Source organism: Melospiza georgiana, chromosome 3, assembly GCF_028018845.1.
Source record: "Melospiza georgiana isolate bMelGeo1 chromosome 3, bMelGeo1.pri, whole genome shotgun sequence".
In the NCBI taxonomy this organism is placed as follows: Eukaryota; Metazoa; Chordata; class Aves; order Passeriformes; family Passerellidae; genus Melospiza; species Melospiza georgiana.
In genome coordinates, this window is record NC_080432.1 from 113,051,788 (window position 1) to 113,070,076 (window position 18,289).

The following is an 18,289-nucleotide window of genomic DNA, read 5'->3' on the forward strand; positions in this document are numbered from 1 at the left end:
CTGCATGACAAGTAGAGCAGTAAAATCTTTCCTTCTTTTTTTCCACATCATTTATATGCATTTTGCATGGGTTGAGTTGCCAGGCATTTCTCCTAAGCTGATTTCTATGGTTGCAAGTGCACATATACACAATCAGGGACCCCTAAAACACTTGTGGAAGAAGTCCAGTTTGGACAACTGGCCAAAAGGAGTGTTCAGCGTTTTCTCAAAGGGAGGAAATATTAAAAATCAGGTGTCAAATTATCTTTTAAGGGCTTTGCTCCTTGCTCTGGGGGAGTGGACAGTGCAGGGCTGTCCTGATCCTTGGCTGCTTTGCAAAGGGAGGGCTGGGGCACACATTCCATGCCATGCAGTCCCCATCTCTTCAGTGCTGCAGGGGCACGCCTGGGAGCTGGGCATGTCTCTCTGTCTGGTGTGCAGGGGACTTTGCCTGGGGCTCCTGTGTGAAACCCTGACCCAGGACCAGCTGCTGGCACACCTGGCCAGAAGTGAGCCCAGACCTCTGCCAGAACGGCTGCACCGCCTGCACTGCACCCTCTCATGGCTGCCTTGGGGATCCCACCCCTTCTGGCACAGGGCAACCCATTTGTGCCCGAATCAAGGAGTGCCACGTGTGGTGTGTGATTCCCAGGCACTTGGCAAAGCTTGTTGCCCTCACCCTTGCCTCCACAGCAGGCCCTGCTCCCCTGGTGGCTGCTCCTGTCCTTCCAAAAGAGCGGCACCTTTTCCGTGCTTGTGCACAATTTCCCTTCTCTCTCATCTGAAATGATAATTCCTCTGACCAGGAAAGTAATGACCCTGATACATTATTTCAAATGTCATTTGTGCAAAGTAATTAATCAGCTTAATGTGAGACCGGATTACATTTTAATTTTAATAGTGCTAAATTCTTGCTGTTTTTAAAATGAATTTTCCTGCTCTTTTACATTTCAGCAGGGCAGTATCTCGCTTAGTTAGGCTGTACCTTGCTGTAATCTCTCCACTGTGGAAATATGACAGACAATAACCATTATTCAGTGGTTCAGGCATCAGCCTCACCCATGCACATTTATTTTAGTTCCATAAGTCTGCCTTAGGGATAATAGCTGTGATCTGGCAACTGGGACCTCGGAGCAGTTTTATCTTCCATTGGGAAGTGTGGAGACAATGTTTTCAAAGGCACAAAGCAGGAACTAAATGACAGGTTCTCATTTGTAGTCAGATGGAGATTGAGATACATACCTGCCACTTGCTCTTTTGAAAATGTGCCATTAACTGTAAAGCAATTATTAAACTTTCTTCAGTTGTGGTTTGCAGTTTTCACAAATGGTCTTCATAGTTTATAACTGTGATTAACAGCTCCATTTCTCAAAGAGCTTTGCATACTTCAAAGTACTCACATGCTTCCACTACAGTTCTTCCACCTTTTGAAATGGCTTTTTACTTGAAATCAATTACAAATGAGGTGTTTATTCAAATCCTTTGCCCCTGGGTATCAGCTTATAGGTAACAGATTTCCAGACAGAATTAAAATCACATTTTAAAGTTCACACCATGAAATTGACTCTTTTCCACTCTTTCCATCTGTTATTTTATTACCAGGTTTGATTACAGCAATCAGCACAGTGGATTGTACCCACTGCACAAGTTTAGCATCCATATTGCTTGTATCCTTCTCAATACCTCCTTTCTCAGAAAAATAATGTAAGAGAACCCATGTTTTTGCCAATACCTCATCTCTTGGTCCCTGACTGACAATAAGAGCCTTTTTTCCATTCAACATAGTAAGTTTTCTGGGCATAATAAATGATAATTTACATACAATATGTTACAATTTCACATATGGGCACTATTGAACATAGGTGCACATCCCAGTGTCTTCCTTGGCTATACATTATGCTTGCACACACATTATACATATGTGCACATATCTATATCTATCTCAAAGACATTATTTGGTTAGAAGTAAAATTACAATGGAGCCAACCTAGAATGAGCAGAGCTGACATTTTTTCTCTCTTTGCAATTGGACCAAGTCGTCCAGAGAAGGCATTTTCACCAGTGGCCTCAATTTGCCCAAATCTCCTGTGCACTTGTGAAAATCCTGTCCTTCAGTGGGTTCATTGTCCATCTGCTCAGTGCTTCAGAGAACTGGGTTGTATCCATCAAAGAGCTTTCAAGCCCAGCTTCAGGCACTCTCTCAATACACTGGTTTTGGGATCTGGCAACTGGAGGTTAGACAATGCTCATGGAGTCCATGTAATCCAGGGGAAATCAAGGGTGAAATACATTGTCAATACCACACTTCAAATATCTGCTCTAACTTCATGCCTAACCACTCTCTTCTGAATAAACAGAAAAATACAATTCATAATGCTGACTGAAGGAGAAGACTTGGCTTTATTTGCATCTATACTTTTAATTTGGTGTTTCAATTAACAATGAGCTTAAGTAATGCCTAAGATAGAGGAGGGATTTTTTTTTTTTTTTGCTTTAGTGGAAAAACACCCTCTTGATGGTTTTACAGGCTGACAAAAGCAGACATCAATGTCTATCAGTTATGTACACATGCAAATAAAATAACAGTAAGGTATCCTCTCCAAAGGATGCCTATTAGATATTAAAACTACTGGGAATGCTAGTACAAAGATGATAGGACCTAAAGGACATCTTTGCCATCACGTAACTTCTAAGGGAACAGGAGGTGTAAAAAAAGAAATGGCAAAGTAAAGCACTAGGGTTTCCTGGGTATTGTATGCCAAGAGTCATTATTCGTTGACAGCCCTCACTCTTGGGCTGTTTGTCCACACTTATCCCTGGTTCAGTATCACTGGAGTGCAGGGGAGCTGTAACAGCATCATAAGGCAGGAGAGATACCTGCTTTCTTCCAGCTGGGCTGGTTCAGAGCATGCATTTGAAGAACTCACTGGTAACTAACACAAAACTGGATTCCCACTGGGTGGCCTGCTCAGAAATCATAGGCATGCCTCACACACGTGCCATCCAAGCCTGCTGAGCCCCTTATGAGGCAGGCACATCCTAGTGCTCCTCCCTTCCCAGATGGAGGAGCTGAGGCACTGCGAGGTTAAGTGGCACGTGCCGTGGGTAATGCCCAAAGACTGGCAAAACAGGGGCACAGGAACCAAGCTTCTCACTCCCTCACCTCTCTGGTGGCTTCATGCTGCAGTTGGGCTGCCTTTCCCTTTGCTGCAACTGTCCTGCTGCCAGCTGGAACACTGGCTCCTGTTTTACACTCAAAACTGCTAATGCTGAAGAATGCACTAATGCTTTAACCTAATGCTGAAGTTATGCCCAGGGTTTAACCTCTTTAAGATGAGTGGTCTATTTCTTTAATATTTTTTGTGTCTTTCTGGTAGTGACCTCCATCTGTCGATGTGAGGCGTACCCAGGTTTCAGCTCCATGAGCAATGGGTGGTAAATGCACTCTCCTGGTGGCTCAGGGGACAAGAGGCAGGCTAGGCAGTCCTGCCCCTCAGACACTGTCCTTCCTCTTCTTGCCAGCAACTTCAGGGCTGTGGTTTCTTACTTTTATGACCAGACGGAACTCCATTCATGTCAGTTATTAACATGGCTGATTAAGGAGGAGCATAGTTGTTAATTTTTGTTTCCTCTAAATTTGTTTCCTCTAAATCAGCTTGACTTAGGCAGTAATATTTGAGGCACAAGGGAAAACCTGGGTATGGCTGACAGCCAAGAGTTGACATTTCTCTGCTACTTTCTGCATCCCCTGAGATTTAGGATGTAAGAATTCCTGCTATGTAAGCAGAAAATTTCATGTGTTGACAAATAATTATGGTTACAGCAGTATTTTTGTTTGCTTTTTCTTTATTCTAACCTCAGTCCTGGCTCTTCACATGTCAAGCTCTGCCCCTACTGCTCAGCTTCAGCTTGGTAAACAAGTGTTTTGATATACATAATCTCCATGACAGCCAAAAAGTCATGGTGTTTTCTTAAAGTAAGGAGCACACAAACCTGAGCATTGCTGTTGTGTTGCTATCATGTTTCTGCATTTGGGTTAGCAAAGGAAAAGGAGATATCACAGGATAGGAAAAGAACTGCCAAGCACATAAGCGTGTTACAATGCTGTGCAGCATCTTCAAAGGACTTACATCAACCTTAGACCCACAGTGTTAGCCCTGGCCATTTAATCTCTGACATGCCTCTGTTTCTGCAGAGAGGCTCTGGCAGACATGCATCCCTTTTGATCCCAAATGCCTGAACAGAAGGGCATTGTGTTGACTGGGAGAGGCACATTGGGATGTACAGTTTGTCTGTGGGCTGCACTTTGTAATCTAGAAAAAAACCCTGACTCAAACATCCCACCTGTGCTCTGTAGCCAGCCCAGCTGATCCTGGCTGGCAAGCTGTCCTAGTGGTACTGATGAAGGTTCTGTCCAGACAGAAAGCAGAATCTGTACCCTTAAAGGAGGTGTTCTTCACAAAACAATGGAGAAAAGTTATGTTTATATGCCAAAGAAAAAACAAAGTAATTTTCTCAAAAGTAAAGGAAAGCATTCAGTATCCTTACAGGAGAAGCACTGTCCAGACCTCCCCACACAAGTTGCATTTATTTCATTCCTTACAGCTCACATGAGCATTGTCTTTGGTTGTCCATTGCACAGCAGGCACCACCAGTGTGGCCAGCCCCAAACGAGCATCCAGCACTTTTGGCTCTATGGTGGACACGTATTTTCAAGTATGAGAAATGTCATGTGTCATAAAGCACACGGGAGCAGGGGGTGGGCTGGAAACCAACCAGCACAGAGAGTTCCTCCATGAGGCCTGCACATGCAATTGCCTCCTGGGGGATGTGTCCTCCCATTTACACTTCAAAGAAGCAATACAATAATCAGGTTTCTAGTTTTGTGTTCAGATTAGACCAAAAAAAAAAGGTACCAACAAAAGAGTGTTTTGTAGACATCTTCTGATTCAGAAGTGCCAGCATGCTTAGCTAAAGACAGACCAATATATCAAATTAAAAAATATATAGGTGCCTGGGAATATTAGCCTTGAATATTTATCAATTGCATGAGTATTCTGGATGATGCGCAAGCCCACGTGGCCCTTCAGGCCTCTCTTCCTTGATGAATTAGATTCATTGCTCATGGCTAGATGCACAACCATCTTTTCTGGTTTTTCCTCTTCTGCTGCCATCTGGTTTCTTGTGTACCCTGCCAGGCTGTTGGCATCAGATTCACTGTAGTTTCCATCCAGCATCATAGTTTTCGAGTGAGGTATTCCACACGAACACGAAAACTGGAGACATAAACAAGAAATATAGCTGAATATTGGAAAAACATGTAAGCAACCAAAATGATGCCTTTCTATTAACAGACAGCTTGTAAACAGTTGAGTTCAAAATTTTGATCGAGATATTTTAAGTGTCTCTTTGAACAAAGAGGTCTTTTTTTTTCTTGTTTTCAAAAGGAAGAAACAGGGTTTATCTCCACTGCTTGGACAAACAGCTTCAGAAAATATTAGAAAAATGCTTTAGCAGACATATAGTCTAAGCAAAAGGTTTTCTTAGGTAGCTGTTGTTCAGCCTTACTGTCTTGTTATTCCTTATTATTCATTCTTTGTGTTTATAAATATTCATGGATAAGATGCAGTTCAATCTGTGGAAATGGCTTATCCAGTACATGTTACAGGAAGAAAAGGGCCAAGTTCTGCTTTTACAGATACATATGCTTTTTTCATAAATCTGATTTTAAACCAAGCAGAGGGCCAGCTAAAAGCATAATGTCAAATCCCAGTTGGAGCTAATAGCAAAACTTGTACTGACTTCAGCAGCACCAGCATGCATCCCACAAGTCTAAAAAATTCCAATGCATTCAGATAGAATTTTGAATAGAAGATGCAGTCTTTGACCATTCAAAACATTTTCCTGTCCCAGAATATGGATTATGTATTTGCATCCAATGAAAATGGACTCCAAAATGTCCTTTCTGTTAGGAGTTCCTGTCTCTGATTTCCTGCAGACCAATTTCCTTATCCAATACTCCACCAACTTTGATGTGCGGGTTTTCCAAGAACTTGTTTTCAAGCATATGTTCAGCTAAAACAAATATATATATCTGAATACAGATATATGTAAAAATATATATAAAATCAATATATTATATTCAGGATGCCATTGGAAAACCCTGCAGTTAAGGCTTTTCCTTTAAATCATTTAACCAACAGATCACATTGCTTATTGAAAACCTTAATATCAACTTAAGGATTGTTTTCCGTGTTCTTGGCATAACCAAAAGCTTTGGAATGAGCAGGTCATGTTCAGAAAAGCACATCAAGCTGGTAACCGTCTTACTTTAATTTTTTTGATCACTCCATGAGTACAGCTGAAGATCAACTGGGTTTTAAGACATAGTTTATTCTAAGCAGGCACACTTTCAAAACCCCACACCCCAAAACTAACAAAACCAAACCAAAACAGAACAAAACCAGAGTGCAGCTCCCCAAAAAAGGACTGCTGTGATTTAACCCCAGCTGACAAATTAGCATCATGCAGTCGCTCACTCAACCCACCTCCCCCCCTGAACTTCAGAAGGTTGTGGAGAAGAATCAAATGTAAAACTTGTAGATCAAGATAAGAATAGTTTAATAATTGAAATGTGTTCCATGGTGTGGGATATCCCTTTGGCTCATTTGGGTCACCTGTCCTGGTCATATTCCCTCCCAGCTTTTTTAGTTTACCTCTTCACTGGCAGACCATGGGACACAAAAACATCCTTGACTCAGGATAAACACAATTTAGCAACAACATTAGCGTGTTACAACATTATTCTCATACTGAATTCAAAACACAGCACTGTACCAGCTACTGAAAAGAAACTAACTCTATGCCAGCCCAAACCAGAATAACAGCAAACAACACAAAACCCACCGGGGAGAATTACACATCAGGCTCTCCATCAGGAACTGACAGGAGATGGTGGCTGCCTGTGAGGGACAGCAGCTACAACAGCAATCCAATTGCTGCAGGACTCAGCAGACAAAGCAATTCTGCAGATTTACTGTCAGCCCCCAGGTCAAATTAGAGTTCCCATGGCTTCATGCACGTGTGATGACAGCCACCTCTATGGACAAGGGAGCCTGGCATGCTAGAAACCCACCTCCACAGAACCTAAAATTGCACTCATCCTCACATGGGTGTACGCACACAGGTGCACTACGTAATTCCATCCTGCTGGACTTTTGGCCTGTGTCTACAATAATAATTCAAAGACTGCCAAAGAGCCTCCTTGGACATGGGAATGCAGCTGACAGCACTATTAAAGTGCCAGAAAGGTCTCTGGCCTCTCTCAGCCCAGCAAGCACCAAAAAGTTCCCAGGTATGGGCTGGGAATAAGCATGGGGCCACAGACCCTTTGCCACAGGCATTTCACAGCTGCTCCCGTGATCTTCAGGGAGAGAAGGTTTAGTTTTGGATACTGCCTGTCTTTGTCCCTGGCAATTTCTTAATGTAGACATAACATAAAGCTCTCTTCTGGAGAGAGCTTACATGTTCATACCAGAACTTCTGGGGTCTTTCATAGGGGAGCAGCTCTGGCTGACAAGATCTACATCTACTGTGAGAAATGTCTCTTCTGCTTCTTCAAGAGCTTCTTCCTCAAATAATGCTATTTATTATCTCTGTTCCTGTTTCCCCTACTGAAGAATAATATTGTCACACGTTGAAGACTGAGTACAATATTTTCCCTTGTGCAGTAAAAAGGTGTTTGCTGAATATAGAATTCAAGGGCAGATTTATTATATAAATAACAAGCTACACCATCACTGGATGTGGCAAAACATTCCAGAAAACTTAGCAGAAAATTAACAAACCCTCTGAAGTTCATTTCATCCCTCTAGTACAGTTCAAAATAAAGGAGAAGAGCTTTCATCTTAAAAAAATATAGGTTTTTTCTAGGCTAGTCAAACTTAGCAAGGATATTTCTTACTTCCCACGACCTGCCAAGACATCATATTCTTTGGACATGGGATGCCTGAGCAGGGCTGGCTAAAATGCCACAAACCACATGCAGCAAGTCAGACACCTCCTTGCACAGAGCATCTCTGCCTCGGGTTGTAGAGAACTGCTGGGCCCCAGGTGGGGGCTCGCAGGGACATGGATAAATTAAGATACTCAGAAGCTGTTCAAGCAGCTTTCCAGAATCATAATGCTGTTGAGAAGGCCTTGAAGAGAGGTAAAATTTCACCACAGGAGTCTGGTAAATTTATCCAACTGTTTTTTTAAATGTATCTAATTACATTTTTTTATGGTATGCCAACTAGGAAAGGTGCTGGGCTGTTATGGGGCTTGTGCTGTTCTTCAAGAAAGTCATGGGGAGAAAAGGAAGGGAAAGAGAAGGACATGCAAAACTAAAAGGGTAGTTCATAGAGGGAAATAGCATGCTTAAATTGTATGAAAGATGATGGCTGCATTGGCATTTCCAACAAGCTTATACAAATTTCTCCAGGAGTCATAGACAGTAGGTTACCAGTAGACTAACATGGTGAGTTCCTACCAGGAAGAAGCAATCATAAAACATGGTGATGTCCTGGGTGTATGGAAAAAACTGAGCACAAAAAAATGAAAAAACTGAAAAATTTGACTGAAAAAAACAGTGACTGAAAAAAGTTTGGCTCCAAGCCTTAGTGTTCAAAAGGCAATGGTGCTTTGTTTAACCACAAAGAAGGGCCTAGAGCTCTGTAAGATACCTCAAGCTGGAAAGGACTTGAGGGCATCTCTAGTACTATGTCCTGCTCGTAGCAGGGCCAAGATGGTCAGGATGTATCAAGTCTTGAAACACTCCAGGGATGCAGGATAAGACCTTTTATAGCACATTAAGAAGTACAAGCATAAACTTGGCTGACTGTTGCTTGTGCTTGGTGATGGGAAACACCTCCACTATTACATCCATTAAATCCAGTTTCCAGAGTAATGTTACCTGTAGAGGAAGGAAACTAATTTGCACCAAATAAGACCTTTAGCTTACTAAACAAGAATTGTGGCAGCTGCAGCAAAGCATCAGATTTTATACTTTCCCCTCTTGCCGATCAAATCCTGTTTTTCTGTGTCAGCAATTCAGCCTGAGGTGGAGTGGTCTAAAAGACCCAATTACACACATGGTTGTCAATGTTTTCCCATTAACAGACAGTCAATATAAAGACCAGATATCAGCTGTAAGGGGAACAAAAAAAAAAAAAAGTGGATGACAAAAGTGTTTCTCACCCTCTCCCTCAGTTTCCTCTCCTTCCGCTCTTGCACTGTTGTCAGGTAATTCACAGCTGCGTATTCCAGCACCGATAGGAAGACAAACACAAAACTGACCCACAGGTAAATGTCCACTGCTTTGATGTAGGAAACACGAGGCATGGAGGCATTCACCCCAGTGATGATCGTGGACATGGTCAGCACAGTGGTTATCCCTGGAGAGAATCAAAAGAAAGAAATGTTATTGACTGATACAGTCCATGAGGGGTTTTAGCTCTAGAGAAACAGAAATTATGGCCTACATGATGCTCTGAAAGATGTTCAGTGTAAGACGAATATGTGTAAAGCAGCTCTTCAGCTAATGCAGAATTGTTGTCCTGCCTACATTTTTGTGCTTATGATGGGCTGAGTTTTGAGGAGCAATGGAGCAGTCAACATTTTGCATTTAACAGGCAGCATTTAACTCCCTCCTTAAACTCCAGGGTTTAAACACAATGCTGTTAAAATGTATTTTTACACACCTAATCCTAAGATCAGGTCTGCTCAGACCAGTGGTGACAAGGATGCCTGTTTCCTGGCTGTACCATTCTGTGTTACAGCTTCATTTTTAAGACCACACCACTTTCTGTTCTGAGCTACATGTAAGTGAGGAAGACTGCTAAATGATGAAGGACTCAAGACCAGGTGCAAGTTATACATTGTAATAATCATCAGATAAAAGCACCATTTGCTTGCACAATATCTTGAACCATCAAAATGAGCAGTTCCCTTTCCTGCCAAAGCCTTCACATTCAAAGCTTTTCACACCCCACGGCTTGTTGCAGCTGTTCTCACCCAAAGAGACTCTGGCAGGAACTGCTCGTCGGTCGATCCAGAAGGACACCCAGGACAGCATGACCATGAGAGTGGCAGGGAAGTAGGTTTGGAGCAGGAAGAAGAAGATGTGTCGGCGTAAGGTGAAGTTTATGTAGAGGCGATTGTACCAACCTTGGAGAGAGGAGGAGAGCCAGAATCAGTGAGACCAGCTTGGACAGCAGGTACAGACAGACAAGACCTTCTTTGGTTCTTTTATTTCTAAGACTTGTAAAACAAGAAACTGGGTTTTCAAACAGACTGCGGAGACTACACTTCAGTGACATAATCCCAACAGCCCCTCAAAAGCAGTTAATAGAGTATTAGGTTTAGCAATAGTAAGACATCAGAAAAGGCCAATACCTGTGCTACTGTAGAAAGCCAGTCTTGATGTGGTGTGGAACTTTTGTATCAAAAACTGAGACAAAGAAATTTTTTCATCAGTTTTCAGAGATTCATTCCCATTTTTCCAATACAGCATCAGATCTTCATCAGTGTAAGCATCTAAGGGAAAGAAGAAACACAATGTGATGTGACTTTAGCTTAGAGGTTCAATAAAAGTTAATACATCCAGTCTTTGCCATGAACTAATGCCACAGGTAAGTTTGCCAACAACTAAGGAGTTCAAAAGATCTTGTCATATAATATACTGTGACAACAACAAAAATCTGAATTCAAGATTCAAGAAAACAAATCCTCTTTTTACTTCACATTGAAATGACATTTAGAATGGTACTCTTCTGAACATCACAGACTAAAAATAGATAATAGCTCAGGAAATAATAATGGGTAAAACACCTTAATTTAGAGGAAGGAGGAAGCGTGGACACTTCAAACAGTCTTAGAATGATAAAAGCAAAAGGGACAAGTGAGAAGCAAAATAAATATGTTAAAACTATAAATGAAGAACATAGAGAATTTATTCACTAAGTAACAGGAATGGGAAATGAGAAGAGGGTTATTAGGATCATCAGGGACAGGAGCACATGGCTTAGGGACAAGAGGCTGGGGGAACTTGTTCAGCTGGGAGAAGAGCAGTCTGTGGTGGGAGAAGAGCCGTCTGTGGTGGGAGAAGAGCAGTCTGTGGTGGGAGAAGAGCAGTCTGTGGTGGGGTCCAGCTGCTGCCCTGCTGACCCTCATGGAGAAGGAGGCAGCAGCCTTTTGCCAGATGCTTTGACAAAATGGAGAGCGAAAGGACAAGAGGCAAAGGCTGCAAGTCTCAGCAAAGGATTGCTCCCAAGAAGATAAAAGGAAATATTTTCAGGATCAGGGCTGTCAAATATTTGAGCATGTTGCAGAGAAAAGTTGTGGAGCCTGAATTACCTTGCTCAAAACCCAGCTGGACATAGCTCCAAGCAACCCATAATGAAAAACTCCCTGCTCTCAGCAGGGTATTGGAGCAGCTGACCTCAAGGTCAGTGAAAATTATCCTCTGATTCTGATTCTGATTTTTGCAGAGAAGCATTCAGTTAAATAGCTGGGAGGATCTCAAAACAACCAGATATTAGTCTTGCCATACCCTGGAGAAAGTCTACAAAAAAACCCTAGTGTTCACATTGCTTTCTCCACCAAAGAAGCTGAGCCCAGACCACAGTGTTTGCAGGATCAGGATTATGTTTTCCTTGCAAATTCTGGTCTTGCAGCACAAGGACTAGATCACAATACTGCTGAGCCAACAGGACTTCTAGTAACTGTGATGAGCTATTATTTCAGGCTCTAAAATAGAGAGCATTCTGAAACATGTCCAGTGAAATGTTTGTGCAGCCAGTCATGGAGAACATCTATCTAGAAACACGGATGCAACTTACAGCTTTCCAGCTCCAGAGAACACGTCTGAGAGTCCAGGGGAAAGTGGCTGAAGTCCATGTTGCACATTGCTGTCACTGTGACCCTAGAAATCGAAAATGAGAAAAGCCGGTTTCTATGAGGAGCAATCAAGAGAGAATGTTAACACAGATAATTATTCTGCAGCTTTTAAGCCAGAAACATTGCATGATGTTTGCAAAAAATCCACAGGAAAACGCCTACCAATTCTCCATGTTCAAGCTAGATGGATTATACACAGAAGCTCAAAAAATGTAATTTCAATATCAAGGAACTAAAGCACTATCTTGGATGTTACTGTTATACTAATGTCAGTACAGATATTTCCACTGTGTTTTACATCCAACTATTTGCCTACAAGACTACAATGTAAAGTAACTTCACCATTTACATTTAACTTCACTATTTACATTTGAATATTCCCTTATGTGCAGTTTAATTCAGGTTTCCACATTTTCCTCTTGGCTCTGTTCCCTCCATAGTCACCCCAGAATGACCCAAGCCTGAGGAATATGACCATCCTTACTGCAAGCCACACAATTCCTTCAGTACATATATTATTAAGGCAAAGGCAGTTTCTTACAGCTCTCAATAAACCCTTTTAATCTGAGGGGTGTTTTTCTGGGGCAGGGGTTGTAAAATGGGTGCAGCTGGTTTTCAGTGAGTGAGATTTGCTTCTGTTAAGTTTTTTTCTTAGCTAAAAAGCTGCAGCAATCACAGCTCCAGTTTTTAAAGTATCCAGTTGTGCACAATGTTACATAAGAAGTTTTCCAGTGGGTCAGTGAACTTTCCCTGCAGACGGATTTGCAGTGGAGCTCCCGATTTAGGAGGGGCAAATCAGCTGTGACTCATCGTTCCAGAGGCCAACTTACGTTGGTTGTGACCATTTTCTAGATGCATTCCAGATGTTGATAAAGGACTTTTCCTCTTTTCCACAATCCAGGGATTGTGATCCAAATCCTACCCTGACCTACACACTCATCACCCCTGAAAGGCACATGCTGTTCACTTTGACTATAAACTACAGCAAAATTTTGCCATTTGAGCAAAATTTAAAGAATGTTTTTGGGGATGTGCTCCAGAAGGTGTCCTGCAATGATGGCCTCCCCTAACTGTGTGCAGCATTTAAGCACTGCATAACTCAGTCTCATTAAAGTGCGTTATTTTCTTTCTCTGGCATCACCTGGACTGTGGCACAGCCTGTGGTCAATAACAGTTTGTTAGTCAGGGGCAGAACAGAAACTCGGCTCATCAGGATGATATTCCTCAATTAGAGTGCAGTGTCCAGGTGGCTTTGAAGGCCCAAGGCCCAAAACAGGAATGAAATGTTCCCCAGCCCACTGCCAATCCCATGCAGACATCTCAAGACACCTGAGGGCATTCCCAGCAACACTGGACACCCATCACCCATCCACCTTTTTCAGCTGGATACTGTTCTGAGTGTTCTAAACACCAGCGGGCCCAAATGCCATGGAGATTTTTTTTCTCCTTGGATTTTACGTATCAAATTATCATTTTAACAATCGTGCTGAGATGAACTCACAGACTTTTCTCTCGTGGGCAACATTAAAAAGTTACATCACCTCCTCAACAGACCACAGAAGCAAATTTAATAGAAAACTTTTCCAAGTTTTTGAAAATCATTTTACCATGGATGAAATGAATAAGTTCCAGAAAGATCCTAGAACAGAAATCCTTGGCTACAAAATATTAAAAGGTCACTGAACACTCAGAGCATATTTTCTGTCCTGGGGAAATATCCATTTTTTTGGGTTCTTGAGCTTTTCTCCTCTGGCAGTATATTTTTCTCTGCTTCTCTTTTTTCATTCTTCTGAAGGAAATTAAATCTGCAGGGATGCTGATGTGAGCAATCATAAAGGTGGGCTGGTTAGAAGGGGAAACTATTGAGCAAAAAATGTCTGATGAAAAATATGGACAGAGAAAGGTAACAAGACAAATCCCTGAGAAGCTCAGCTGGCCTCTTTGACATGCAGATAGGGTACCTAGAAACTGGAGACATCCTAAAATACCATCAGTAACTGCCAAAAAAAAGTGCTTTAACAGGCACTTTATTGTAAGAAAAGGTAGGAGATTATCTTGAAAATAAAAGAGTCTGGGAGAACAGAAAACATCATTAACTATTGGCTGTTACAGGTGAAAAATAAAAATTACCAGCATCTATTGTCTATTCAAATTGGTGGCATCCTACACCCTCTTATCTCTCTGGATATAAGCAGGCCTTAATTTTTATCCAAAATAAAGCCTTCCTCTGAGACCTTTCCATGCTCCACACACTTTTCTGCTCCTTAGAGGGTTGAATTTGGTGCATGAACTTTCTACCAGCTCTTGGACACCCACCAAGGACTCTTGGCTGACTCCATGCCCTGTGACTCAGAGCATCTCTGAAATGAGACACTGCTGTCTCACAGGTCCCCTCTGAGCCCACTTCCATCCCTTCCTTCCATCCCTTGGGTGATTTGGATCACTTCATGGTGGTATCACTGTTGCCAGTGCTGTGCACCTGCACAAGCAACCTGTCCTAAGGGTACCTGAGGGTATATTGTGGATGAAATGTAAATTCATGTAATGTAAAGTAACCTGTAACACGAAATACCCTGGTTAGTAATTTGCTGTTGCCACATGACTGACAGATGCTAAATTATTGACTGCTGACAGCAATTTGCAATAGAGTGATATGGATATGCAGTCACTTTATTAATCATGGGTGTGGTTGCCAGTGGTGATTTTGTGGTAGTTTGCTTGCTAGTGGTGATTTTTGTGGTATTTTTGATAATCTGTATAAAGGTAGAGAAGTTCAGAGGATTAAGCCTCCATGTCCTTGTGTATTACAGAATCCTGCAAACCCACAGTCAGGATCCGTGTACACCCGCAGGATGGATAACCCTCCAGGTCATGACAGGCATCCCTCAGGATTCCTCCAGCCAACAAATCTACTAGAAAACCAGTTTAATATTGCCATTTCAGCTTCAATAAACATAAACATTTACATCAACAGGAAAGCAGAACAACTGAAAAAAATGCTAGACAAACAAGAAGGAAAATAGGATAATTATAGAGGTCACCATCTGGTATATCAGCAGCTTCCAGTTTAATCACACCCTGACCCTGGGATGAACATTCCTGCTTGACTAAGCCCTCCACTGACTGCAAAGAGTTGGGGGCATGCTTCCCCCAGGAGGAGATTACCCTGTTACTGCCCACAGCATGGGCTCCCAGAGTTTCCTGCACAGCATTTTGTGCTGGACATTCTGGCTACAGGGCTCTGCTTCAGCAGCAGGAGTAGCAGGATTGGCAGTAGCGGTCCTGGTGATCTCCAAAGTCCAGCCTGGAGCCAAAGTGGCAGCAAAGCCCCAGGGGATGCCCAGGGGAGGCAGGGCTGCTCTGTACCTCATGCTGTAGAGGACGTGCCCGTCGGGGAACACACGCAGCATGATGTTGTCCGTGGTGGTGTCATGGATGAAGGACCTCTTGGAATGCACAAAGAAGACATCAGGGACCCAGATCTTCTTCACCAGCCTGCCATCAAAGGTCATGCTCTTGTTGTTGGTGCTGGGGAACGAGAGACGCTCGTCCTTCCAGTAGTGCCTTAAGTACAAGGTCATGGTGAAATCCTTCAAAAAAAGGAAGAGACCCAATGAAGGAAGAGAGCTCTGTCAGTGCTGCACTCTAAACTAGGGCACACCAGAAAGAAAACTCTCTCCCACCAGACAGATGAGATCTCTCCACTCTCAACTCCTGATTCTTTCCTAGGTCAATGCTCTCTGTCAGTAGATTTTCCTGACAAAATAATTTCAGCCAAAACAATGCATAGCCAATGAATGAATTTATTACAGTACCCAGTAATGTTCAGTCCCAAACAGGATATAAATATGCCCCAAGAGAAGCAATGCCCTGCAGAAATGATTCTTCAGTTCTGGCAAAATTATCTTACAGGACTTTGGTAGCAATAGGATGGTCAAGAGGAAAAACTGAAAGTTAGCTTAACAGTCATGCTAAACACTAAGCAATTTATCCCCAAAAGGACTAAATTGTTGCAAATAGCAACCAGGTGAGGGAACTGTGTTTCCTAACATATGAGTGTGTAAATACAATTCCCTTTTAGGCTTGTTGATGGGGCAGGAGCTTCAGTGACATAAAGGAAAACATCTATTTGTTATCCCAACCTGGTAGTTGCTGCTTTTAGAGCTGAATCTACTCTCATGATGAGAGATCAAGTACACTTATTTCCTTTATATTCCCAATTAAGCAAGTGGTTATGGGAGCTGCAGCTGCTTAGTCTGAGCAGGCAGCAACACAGGCCAGGGTTTCTCCCTAACCCACTTTCTCAAGCCACAGCCAATCAGTTTGGTGACAGTGACAATCAGTTCCCCTGACTCTCTGCTTCAAAGGGCTGTCTCACAATGGCCATGCATTGCCAGTAGGTTTTTCATTAATTTGTCAGAGCAGGCTCTGGTGCCAGTCCTCCCCTTGACGCCTGGCACAGCACAGAGCTGGCCAGACCTCTCTGACCATGGCAGACAATGGCCAGGGGGACACTTCTGCTCACCCACCTTATCAGACGGGTCCAAGGCCCCTTCACTGCTCATCCCAGGGATGCTGCCAGCTCCTGCTCCCTACTGGACACTGGCCACCTTCCCCTTACATCCACAGTCCCAAAGAAACACTGCCAGCAGCTACTGCCCATGCAGAGCTTAGGTTACAACCCAGCTAGAAGAGTCAGCCTCAGGGACCGGACATCAAACTCATCAGTTTGAGTAGAGCTGGGAAAAGGGGAACCAAGGAAGAGGCACAATTGCTGCTTTCTTAGGGGTCAGAGCAGGTTATATTAAAACTCAAAAAAGGAGTAAAGAAGAGCCTGGCAATTCAGGGTTGCCAGTTGCCTGGCCATGACGTGAGGCGGAGGGACGTGGGGCTGCAGGAGAGGAGCACCATTCTCATGGTTTAGCTCCAGCCAGCAGCTCAGTACAGCACAGACACTTGCTCACTCCTGCCTCCCACCACCTCCAGCCAATCTGATGGGGAGTAGACTTGGAAGAAGTTGGGTTGAGATAAAAACAGTTTAACAATTTAAATAAATAGTAATAAGAAGAGTAATGAAAAGGAAGATGAGAAGAGATAGAGGGGCAAAACTCCAGAAAAACAAGTGATCCACAATACAGTTGCTGACAGATGCAAATCCCCCAGCAGTGATCAGCCCCTCTCAGCCACCTCGCCCCTGTTTATACACTGGACATGATGTTCTGTAGTGTGGAATATCTGGAATATCCCTTTGGCCACCTCAGATCAGCTGTCCTGGCCATGCTCCCCTCCTCACTGGCAGAGCACAGGACACTGAAAAGTCCTTGACTCAGGTTAAGCACTGCTGAGCCACAAATAAAACACTGTGTTATCAGTATCATTCTCATACTAAATCCAAAACCAGCACTGTACCAGCTGCTAAGAAGAAAATTAGCTCTATCCCAGCCAGAATCAGGACAGCCAGGCAGCCTGAGGCTGTGGCTGCAAAATGCCTCTGGGCAGCTCCATCATCAGAGCATGGGGGAGTGGGGACCATCAGCCAGGCAGCCTCAGCACTGCTTACAGCCACTCCAGAGGAGGGGGCAGACACTGTCAGAAGGCACAGCACAGGAAGGAGCTCACTTTCCTGCTTTCCAGGCCACCCCTCTCCCTGTCCAACCCAACTGGAGCTTCTCATCTCTCACCTTCAGCCCCTTCCTCTCTCCAAACAGGCAGCACAGTGGCCTCTGCAGTGGCCAACTCTCCTCTGCCTCCAATGGCCAGCCTGGTGCACCCAATGCTGCCAACACAGAGACAAAGTGACAGCTGACAACAGCTTCTAAGCATAAAATCCAACTTAAGGAGGCCTTTTCATGGCATAGTTCAAAGGAGGCAGTATGCTGACCGCTTGTTCCTTTCTGACCAGCACACACACTATTTACAAGCAAGCAAAGGGGTTTATTTCAGCACCCACAAACAGGAAAGTCCCTTGGAAAAAAAGGTTTTACAACAAATTGGGAGAATGATAGTACCTGCCAGAGGCACAGCCAATGAGTCTACACAAGTACCTGAATTTTGGCAGCCTATTTCATGTTTGTTCCAAGCTCCAGGCAGCCTCAAGAGTGTGTCCTGCCACTGCACAGAGCAGCAGCCCATCCACATCAAGCAGACAGGCACTGGTTGTAAACCCACATGCCTTAAACAGCCCCTGGCTGCTCTCCCTGCCATGCACAGTCCTGCAGGTACAGCGGGCTGGGGCTGGTGATGCCTGAGTCTGGTCCTTCTTTGGGGCACCAGGAGCCTGCTCAAGCAGGGATAGCTGAGGCCTGCCCAGCCCAGGGTAGCTGATTTTCAGGGCCACTTCAGAGCAGTTTGAAACAAGCCCTGCCTGCAGTGA

At 43.5% G+C, this 18,289-nt stretch overlaps 1 protein-coding gene across 1 annotated transcript in view; it reads right to left on the bottom strand.

Moving 5' to 3' along the window:
• Positions 1–4,946: 4,946 nt before the first annotated feature.
• LOC131081557 (gamma-aminobutyric acid receptor subunit rho-2) overlaps positions 4,947–18,289 on the bottom strand; it is a 31,119-nt gene continuing 17,776 nt past the window's right edge. Inside the window, exons 4-9 of the mRNA XM_058020744.1 lie at positions 15,283–15,506; positions 11,859–11,941; positions 10,414–10,554; positions 10,033–10,185; positions 9,217–9,413; positions 4,947–5,255 (exon numbers count right to left, since the gene is read on the bottom strand). Of these exons, the coding sequence (XP_057876727.1) occupies positions 4,947–5,255; positions 9,217–9,413; positions 10,033–10,185; positions 10,414–10,554; positions 11,859–11,941; positions 15,283–15,506 (1,107 nt within the window). The remainder of the gene's footprint in view (positions 5,256–9,216; positions 9,414–10,032; positions 10,186–10,413; positions 10,555–11,858; positions 11,942–15,282; positions 15,507–18,289) is intronic.